This window comes from Corvus brachyrhynchos, unplaced genomic scaffold (genome assembly GCF_000691975.1).
Source record: "Corvus brachyrhynchos isolate BGI_N302 unplaced genomic scaffold, ASM69197v1 scaffold864, whole genome shotgun sequence".
NCBI lineage: Eukaryota > Metazoa > Chordata > Aves > Passeriformes > Corvidae > Corvus > Corvus brachyrhynchos.
In genome coordinates, this window is record NW_008237871.1 from 201,281 (window position 1) to 210,704 (window position 9,424).

Below are 9,424 nucleotides of genomic sequence, written 5' to 3' on the forward strand. Positions count from 1 at the left end.
GTTACAATTACCAGCCCCATTTTCAAAGCCTTATCACTAAGCTGGAAGTGATACAAACCCAAGGAAATCGTCACCAAAGATCAGCTGCACTGTTTGCAAGTACCACGGCTATTAAGGACAGATGTTCCTCATTCACATCACAATTAAATTACACACAAACCCACGTTTTAAGAGTTAAGATTCTTACAATCTATTCCGATGCCGATGTTTTGGTTTGCTGCTCTTCATCTTTCCAAGTATAAATGTAGTACTTCCTTAAAACGATGAAAATTGAAGCATGTTCATAGTGCTTGCAAGACAAAACATCCTGTTCCACTTCCTGTGAAAAGCAGCATATGCCTTTGGAATCCACAGCAGTAATTACTGTTTTTTTGTATTTTTCACTTTGACAGCTTTTTCTGGACTTTTATAAGATTTCTTTTCATTCCAAGACTAGTCTATTGCCAAAGTGCATCTCATGAGAGAAATGAAAATAAAATGTACACTTCTCTTACACTTTCTTCCCAGGAAGAAAGAGGCCTTGTTTTGTTCCATGGTGACAGCTGTGAACTAATTTCCATTTCTTCCCAAGATTATGATATAGGTTTTAATTCTGTGCAAACAAAAAAAAACCAAGAAACTGGAGTGCTGGAGAGACCTGCTGATTTACAGGAACAGGGTCGGGACAGTTGTGGGAAATGGGCAGTAATGTGTGAAACCTCACTGATTCAAATTCCTTAATTTGGTAGCCCTAGAAAAAAAGAATTTAAACTCCATTTCATGTGGCTGGACAGCTACAGCCTAGTTCTCTCTGTTGCCAACAGCTTCATAAAATGAGTAGAATTAACTGGGCACTGAGGTGATGCTCTGAATTTATTTCTGAGCAAGGCCTCCTCAGTGATCACTAACTGGAAAAGGGGCTATACTGGCACACAAAGATGTAGACAGGAACAAACACTGGAAACCAGAGATGGGTTTATGCAGTTTTTGCACATTTCTACTTCACTCTCACACGCATGAAATCTATTCTTAATCACAGACAACCAAGGGAACACCTGAAAAGCAGGATCTGAAATCACCCTGCAGTGCCAGGCTGCCACAATGACCGTTTCAGATGCCCCTACTGCAGAGCAGCCACACTCCTCCTGAAGTGTGGGACACCACTGGCATCAGTCCTTGTTTTCCAGGCCTGGCCTCAACCCAGCCCCAGAGTGTTCCTGTAATAAACAGCATGGGGAGCAGCCTCACTACCCTGCAGCCTGTCCAGTTCTCGCAGCAACTGCACCCATCCTACCAGCAGCCCCTCATGCAGCAAGTCCAGAGTCACATCAACCAGAGCCCCTTCATGGCCACCATGGCTCAGATACAGAACCCTCATGGTAAGAACGTGAACTCATTTGCTCAAGTAAACAAAAATAAAGACAGGTTCCCAAGCAGTGGAACAGTGGTGGAATTTGCTGGGTCCTTGGGCTTACAGCACTGTTTTCCTCCTCTGTTATTGTCACTCTCATTATGAAATTATTTTTCAATTGTATTTATCTCCCTGTCCCTCCACTCGCAGCATTTTGAAGACAGACAGCAGGTCCCAGTGCATGAGGAGAACAACTCAACCAAAGCTCCAGCATCCATATGATGTTGTTTTCTTTCATGTACAGCTCTCTATGGCCCCAAGTCTGAAGTGACCCAATACACACACACAGGCCTCTTACCACAAACCATGGTGATAACAGATACAGCCAATCTCAGTGCCCTGACCAGCCTGACACCAACTAAACAGGTAAGCCTTTATTTAGCCTTTGTTCCCCCACCTGAGAGCTGCACCAGTCCGAAGACCGCTCCTTGCATGTCGAAGAGTTTTTGGGCGTGTCTAAGCCATCCCAGCAGGAGCATCTTTCTTATTGCCTGGCCTTGCTGGTACCAGCTGCAGTATTGGAGGCACTAGAGCAAGTTCTTCACTGCATCATCAACGAGAATTTAATCTCCCCAGAAACTGTACCTGCTCAACTTTTCTCTCACACCTGTTAGAAGGGATGTAGCAGCCAGGCACTATTAACTCTCTTTTCTCTAGGCATTCACACCTGACTCGGAGACTCACACCGAGTCTGGGATGCACACACCAGTGTCACAGGCACCAACAATCCATCTACAGAACCAAGACACAACCATCCAGCACCTTCAGCCAGGCCCACGTCTCACCTCGAGCCCTGCTGGTAAGAGCAGCAGCCACTATTGTGGCTCTTCAGCCACGTATTGCCTAGTTTTTCTTGACAACACTGTAAAATCCAGTTAGAAAATGGTAATTGGGGCTCACAATTCCCTAAAAGGACTCTCCCAGTGTCCTGAAGGGTTTAAAAAGTTGATATAAGGAAAAGACTCAGAGCAGAGTCCGTGTAAGGCCAGACTGTGGAAATTAGCCCCTTCAGAATCCAGAAAGGAAAATATCTTGAAAAATATCAACAAAATCAGTGTCAGTGAGTACCCAGTCCTGCAGGCAGTTTTCAGGGCTGAGAAGCCCAAGACTCCCTCACGAAGACTTCAATTGGGTCTTCTCAGTTCTAAGGGGAGAACTAGGACATCAGCTAGAATTCTTAGAACTGAACTCTCTGGAGATTGCTGCCCTCAATGTTTTCAGGCTGGCTGTGGAGCCAAGCCAGGTATTTAGCAGTACACAAAACACTCAGACAAAAGCAGTTATGCCCCTAAGCCAGGAGAGTGCAGCCATGCTGGAAATGGGGGGTTGTACATGCACAATAAGGGGACTGATGAGAATTCGCAATTGACTTCTGCCTGTACCTTTGACAGTGTCCTCCAGCAGCCTGGTGCTGTACCAAAGCTCCGACTCCACCAACAGCCACAGCCAGCTGCTGCCATCCACTCACAATGTCATCGAGACCTTCATCTCTACACAGATGGCATCTTCCAGCCAGTAACCATAACAAGTAGCTCATGAGTGACTGGCATGACCAACCCGCCAGGTGCAACTCCAGCCGTGTTTGCCACCACTGTCACCACTGCCTCACACAAACCCCTACTCAGCTGCCTCCAGGAGAGAAAACGTCTCAGGCTCAAGACAGAGAACATGGAAAGATGATGCTGGCACTGCTAAAATCCACTGCCTCCACCCTCCCCCAAAATAGCAAACCTAAACCCCAGGAGCCAGCTCAGAATGGTCAGACATCCTTTTGTGGCTGCTCAAGAAGGAATCCCAACAGTGCCAGGGCATACATGGGACTTTCATTCAGCTCAGCTCAAGCTGGGCCTGTACAAACCTGCCAACACCAGACTAAATCATGGGGGAAAGAGCAAAGCTGAGCTGCCAAAGAAGGGACACCACCTTTAAACACTCTCCTCCTTTGCTGCAAGGAAGCACCCAACAAGAACTATGAGAAATAACAGCACCTTGGAGGTTCCTGACTTTGCAATGAGAATAACCAAGAAACAGATTTGGGAATGGCTTGGCACAAACCTGTCAGTATGGGATCACTGACAAGCTACAAATCCTTAATTAACTACCAAAACACCAAACATTGTCAGTTGAAAACGACCTGCTCTAAAATCATGCTATCCCAGTGGAAATGGCTTGGTTGTTTTTGATATAGCTCTGCTTTGTTTTAAATGCAGAAATTAAAGTTTAACAGCTGCAAGGAGATTCCAGTTCTCTGCATTAACCCCACAGATTCTCATTTGTGTGACTTGCTGAATGATTTGCAGAATGGCATTCCCCACTGGGTCCCTGATGCTGTCCAGCACCTGGGAGGTTCCCATGCTCCCCAGAGAGTAGAGGTTCCCTCACTTTTCTCTATGAACACTCAGCCTGGATTCATTTTACAGAACATGGCTCATTCTCAGCTTCCCTGTAGGCTTGATTTGTAGTTCTCGATATGCAAATAACTGCCCTGGGGTCTAAGAGTCTTGCTTGCACTAAGTGAAGGGTTTTAGTCCCAAGGATCTACTTATACAATTCCTCTTCTAATTATTCCTCTCTATTTATTCTCAACATCCACATCACTGATACACCATTAGCCAGATGTGAAAAAAGCCCCAGTTAACAGGTTTTTGTCTTTGTGATTGAAACTGAGCTACTCTTTCAACTGTGAAATGGATGAAAAACCTTGAGACTAGAAGGGAGAATTGAAAAAGCCCAACAGTGAACTCTTCAGTTACCGTATCTGGGAATGTCAAAATTGCGTATGTCCATTAAAAGTTTCATTGATAAGAGCTTCCTCTAGATACCATCAACAATTTCAGTAACTAGATTCTCTGAGGAATTTTACCCTATAATTGTTTCCCAATTTCCCATGTACATCAGTTGCAAATATATCTAACTTCCAGTTAGCATAAAAATAAACCCAAAACAAAGCAAAAGGAAATGTTTAGGCCACCATGCATTTGAAAGCCCAGGTTTAAACTTCAGTACACTGAAGTTTTAACTGCACATAAGACAAATAACTTCTGCTGGCACATTCTGTTAGATTACAAGCCAAGTTTCTACTCAGCTTTTCTATTTTTGGATGCCAGCTGTGTTTTCTTGACTAAAAACCAGCAAGAATCTTACAATTTCCCATGCTCAAAGAACTACACTTCACTATTTTGGTTTCTCTAATCTGGTGTTCTGGTCTCCTGAACTGAGCCAATAAATTTGATTTACTGAAACCCAACAATCTTAAAAACAGAATTATTTATCAATAACAGTTAATTTCCTGAAAGACTGGAAGTATAAACAGACTGTCATACTGAAAACTACCAAACCTCACAGTATTTCAGAGAGACAAAAGTCATTAACTAGCCCAAACAAGGACAGCAAGGTGCTTTTTAAACTAGGCTTAAGTCCTCCCTGCAGCACTTTCATAGCATTGATCATCCAGCAACTAAAGAGCCATCCTGAGCCACCTCTATCTCTGCTGGCGAGAATCTGAATACAGCAAGAAAGTCACTGTTGTACAAAATCTATCAAATTAAGTAAGTCCAAGAGTGTAGTAAAATTTAATAACAACAGATGCCATTAAAAAAACCCTATACATGAAAAAAATTTTCAATGGACACAACTGGAACAGTAGGATGCATTTATAACAACCCTGAAATCAGCTCACCACACTGTTTATGTGTAGGGGCCCTGGCGAGGTGCAGATTGCAGAGGGATTAGTAACACAGCAGGTTTCAAAAACAGATTGTTATGATGATCGCAGGGAAAAAATAAGGGCCCTGATTTTTGACAAGATGCTTTTGATAAATGAGTCTCCCACGGGCTGGAGCTATTCTCAGTAGTCTACAAGGAGGCAAAGAGAAAAAGGAGTTGATCACCTGTTGCCATTCAATTCAATGCTAAATTCAATTCATCATATACTTTCCCCAGGAGGGTTTCATGATGTGAAGGAACAGACCAGGAGGGATGCAGCTATGATTACATCCCTCTGCCATGCAAGTCTGGCACAGTATTTAATCCTTTTAGATTGGGCCTGCATAAGCAGCAGCACAGACAACTGCTGCGTGAGGAGAACAATGTTCCCTTCCTTGGGGATGCCAACAGCACAGGAAGTCACTTCATTAGTCTCTCAGGCCACTGGGCTTTCAGAACAGAAGCTTTGCCAATTAATTTTCCCTCATCTGCAGCAACTCTTGTTAGGTTTTCTTTCGGTTTCCTTCATCCATCACAGCCACTTGCCATTTCCAGAGCAAAATCATAATTTTTTCTTCTTCTTCTTCTTTTTCTTTTTCACAGCTCCTGGCAGCACTGAGTTCTCTCTGTGATTGCTGTCCTGTCTCTCCTGCTGGCCATTTGCAGACACCAACCTAGGCAAATCTTTGCAGATCCGGTCACACTCTGCTGGGCCCATTATTTTCTCTTGAATATTGTTCTCTCTCCTAATTTTCTTCTTCTTCTTTTTTTTCTGGCTGTGCTCTACATACCCCTGACTCTGATCCTGGTTGGAACCCTGGGACAATGCAGGAAAAGCACTTTGCTTCAGAATATCTGCAGCTGACACGGCAGCCTCCTGGTACCTTTGCCACTCTTGGTCATTGTCTGTGTCACTGGAAAGGTAACAAGAGGGAAGGAAGTTGTGTTGCACTTTTGCCTTGAATTCACCCAAAATCTGGACAGCAGAGTAATCTCAGATGAGAACACGTGATAAACACCCAGTGGCTCTGGGACTCCCACACCTCCAGTGTGCATTTAACCAGTCTGAAGGCCAAGGTGTTCTTTACACACAGTAGGAGGGGAAAGAAAATCTCCCACAAACTTTTCTAGTTCCCCGACACTAAAAAAGAAACAAAATTCTGGTCTAGTCAAATATAAAGAGTCATAAATACAGACTTCTCAAGCTCTTCAGCTTCCTATTTCCTTGTGGGAGTCCCAGCTGCCTCTGAAATGTGGGATGCAACAGAACTTGAGGAGCAAAGCAGCTGCCAGCACCTTACCTGGAGCTAACTGGCCGCCTCCTCCTTGCTGCAGGGCAAGGCTCCGGTTTCCCGCAGTCTCCAGGGACAGAGGAAGAAAAGAGGGGAAAACCTGAAAAAGGAAAGGGGGGGTTTAGGCACAATATAAAACAGAGGTAGAAGCAATCAATTGCCATTTCCCTAGAATCCTCAGTGCTGTTATTGTATTTCCACAGTGCTTGACAGCAATTATTTGGGATCATGTGGGAGGACTTGGGGCACAGAGGTCAGAGCTGCAAAGTAACAGCTCTCACAGACACCAACAGAAACTCTTTTACAGCAAATGTTTATTAGTTAGTTGGATGTACAGCTGGTGACATACAGGATCCATCTCACTTGTCCGCAGTTAACAGTCACAAAACAGCCACAATGGCTGAGACTGGAACTCACCATCATCTTCAGAGTCAGACTGTGCCACCGAAGTCTGTGATGGTCCTGATGAGTCCTTCAAGACAGTGATGAAACTAAACAGAAAAGTCCAGTCAGATCTTAGACAGGTTTGTGCAAACTGAGCTAAAGTTGTGTATTTCTGGGAAACAAGACTAGAGGGAGATGTTGCATAGATCCTTTTTTGTTTGTGAGGCTGCCTCAGCTCCCTGTTTCCAGAGCAGATCAGGCCTTCTCTCCTCAGCAATGCATGCCACAAGAATAGTTTAAAAACAGCATTTCTAAAGCCAACTCTAAACACCAGGAATTCCAGTTCTCCAGGGCTATGTTTGAACAATACATAGACAGTGGCAGCCCAGCTCCACACATTCTGCCAGCACAACCCTGAATCAAGTACTGGTTTAGGTTGTAAAAACAAATCAAAGATTCTCCTGCTAGCCATTACAGCATGGAAGTGCTAAGGCACTCAAATTATCTTTCCTCCCCACAAGACATTCACCACAGAGGCAAATGGAGACAAGCAGTGCTGCACAGAGAGTTTTACCAGATGGGCACAGCATATCAGCAAAGTTAGGTCACAGAATATTGGAAGCCTGTACTTAATACAGGAATGAAGGAGACAAGATATTGAATTTCCTGGGTTTAGCACACAAAAACATCAGTGTAACTGACCCACAGAACAAACGTTTTTAGCCTTGCATGCCAGTACCTGTCTAGCATAGTTCCCAGTTTCTTTGCAACGTGTGCTCTGAACTCTGGAGTCGTCTGGAGCTCATTGTCACCATCCTCGCAGCTGATCGCCTCACGCCCGTTTGAAATAAGAACAAAGATTATCTCTTTCAAGGCCAATAACATCCGGCCCTCTCACCCAAACACTTAAAAAACATATTAGTCTTTCCAGATTTAAGCATAATTTCAGATTCTGATTGGACAAATTCCCCAAATAGAATTGGCCCTTTCAGTATGAAGTATCACAAGGTACAAAGTAGAAGCAGCACAAATATTACACATTAATTCTTTCTTCAGGGAAACATTAAGTCTGAAACCAGAAGCAAAAATACCTCAGGTTTGGCTGATCTTTAGGCTGCAATCGATCCTTTCTAAAGCCCCCTGAAAAGGAAGTAGCAAAGGCACGTTTAGAACCCTGCAGCCAGGACCTCTTTAACCCCTGTCAGGCACATGTTAGACCATAAAGAATAATGCCTGAAAGACAAGCCTGGCCCACCTTCGGGGGAGAACAGTTATGAGGGGAAAGGGAAACTTCTCACAGGCCAGCACTGCCAAGAAGGGGCTCTGGGCCCAGCTGAAGGCCGGGCATGGCCTCGGGAGGGCCGGGCAGAGCCCCCTTCAGTTCTGACACCGGCACCGCGACAAAGAGAAGTCGCCGCCTGAACACGGCTCCCCGCGGGTCAGGAGGAGCTGCGGACGGGGCCGGACCGGAGCGGCGGGGCGGGGAAGAGAGAGGAGGGGACGCCGCAGTGGGGGAGCAGAGCCCAGCCTGTCAAAAAAGTATCACTGTCCGGGCCCGAGCCGCCACTGGGCGCCACCATCTTGCAAGCACGGGACACGATGGGCGTTGTGGTACAGCCGCGGTGCATGCCGGGAGGTGTAGTCCGGCTGCATAGCATGCCGGGAACTGTAGTCCGACACGGCCCCCCCATACCCAAATTTCACAAACTCATCCTTGTTTCAATCAGCATCTGGAGGATACGGTTCATACCTTTGGGGCCCTGTTAACCTCTTAATCAGCTACTACACTGAGACGACAAACTTTTTGCTTGAATGTAGAAGCTGTGCCAAACCCTGCTGCTTTACTGACTGGTTGGAAACGAGAAAGCTGCTTTGTTAGAGATTTTCACTGCTCGTGCAGGTAGGACTGCTTTGTGTGGTCCTCATGCCATCAGCACTATCCTGTTACGTACTATATCTTCATCGCAACTAGAAATTTTCTGGTGCGATACAATAACGTGTTTGGTGATCCCAGGTGGGCTTCTGGATGACCATTTTACCGTAGGTTTTGCTAAGCCTATGTGCTGCTGAAAGCAGCAGGAAGACTCAGTATAACTGTGTTTTTATCCTCCTGGGCACTTCCTGGCTTGCACCTTCCAACCTTCACCCTAGAGCTGTGCAGTCTCAGGCCACCTGTCAGCAGACAGGCCGCTGACAATATCCTTGGGCTCTTTCTGATAGGCTCCCTTGGCACTGTTCCCTCATAAGGCTCACCTTCAGTGGAAGACGTTGGTTTAGGATTCATCCGTTCTCCCCTGTGTAAAAGAACAAGCAATTTTGGACTGTTTTGTACCTTGGAGTCCTCAGGACTGATGGGGTGCCCCGCAGAGCTGGGACAAACCCTCCAGAAGTGCCTTCTCGGGCAGGCCACCTCCTCTCCCTCCCTTTGGTCCCTCTGCTTCTTTGGTTTCTCACAACTGTATAAACACCTTTATCAAGCTCTCTGTTTCCAACCTGGAGATGTTTCTCAGCTCAGATTCTAGCACTCTGCACTCGTAAGTCAACAATTTGTTTCCCTCAAACTTCTTCCCTTCCCTTTCCGTCCTTCCTTCCTTTTCCGTCCTTCCTTTTCTTTCCTCCCTTCCTGCTCGGGCCGAGCATTCGATACCAACTT

General features: G+C 45.6%; 2 protein-coding genes across 3 annotated transcripts in view; one reads left to right on the plus strand and one right to left on the minus strand.

The window, feature by feature from the left end:
- HNF1A (HNF1 homeobox A) overlaps nucleotides 1–3,001 on the plus strand; it is a 14,095-nt gene extending 11,094 nt beyond the window's left edge. The window contains exons 7-10 of the mRNA XM_008632067.1: nucleotides 1,167–1,358; nucleotides 1,635–1,756; nucleotides 2,048–2,189; nucleotides 2,782–3,001. Coding sequence (XP_008630289.1) covers nucleotides 1,167–1,358; nucleotides 1,635–1,756; nucleotides 2,048–2,189; nucleotides 2,782–2,909 — 584 coding nt within the window. The 3' untranslated portion in view covers nucleotides 2,910–3,001. The remainder of the gene's footprint in view (nucleotides 1–1,166; nucleotides 1,359–1,634; nucleotides 1,757–2,047; nucleotides 2,190–2,781) is intronic.
- Nucleotides 3,002–4,929: 1,928 nt separating this feature from the next.
- CUNH12orf43 (chromosome unknown C12orf43 homolog) lies at nucleotides 4,930–9,070 on the minus strand. Of its 2 annotated transcripts, XM_017732198.1 has the most exons (6): nucleotides 9,025–9,070; nucleotides 7,863–7,911; nucleotides 7,511–7,609; nucleotides 6,805–6,878; nucleotides 6,397–6,487; nucleotides 4,930–6,009 (listed from the first exon to the last, which is right to left on the minus strand). In XM_017732198.1, the coding sequence occupies exons 1-6, from the start codon at nucleotides 9,053–9,055 to the stop codon at nucleotides 5,658–5,660; spliced, it is 696 nt and encodes a 231-aa protein (XP_017587687.1). In that variant the 5' UTR covers nucleotides 9,056–9,070; the 3' UTR covers nucleotides 4,930–5,657. The 2 variants fall into 2 exon arrangements, with proteins under 2 accessions (XP_017587687.1, XP_017587689.1); XM_017732200.1 differs by lacking the exon at nucleotides 9,025–9,070 and adding an exon at nucleotides 8,027–8,292 and having other exon boundaries at nucleotides 7,511–7,911.
- Nucleotides 9,071–9,424: the final 354 nt, after the last annotated feature.

Coding starts and splice junctions, on each gene's coding strand:
- CUNH12orf43 (XM_017732198.1), bottom strand. CDS start 9,055: ATGAATCCTAAACCAACGTCTTCCACTGAAG. Junction 7,912..9,024: donor ACCAACGTCTTCCACTGAAG/GTGAGCCTTATG, acceptor CTTCCTTTTCAG/GGGGCTTTAGAAAGGATCGA. Junction 6,010..6,396: donor AGGCGGCCAGTTAGCTCCAG/GTAAGGTGCTGG, acceptor TTACCTTTCCAG/TGACACAGACAATGACCAAG.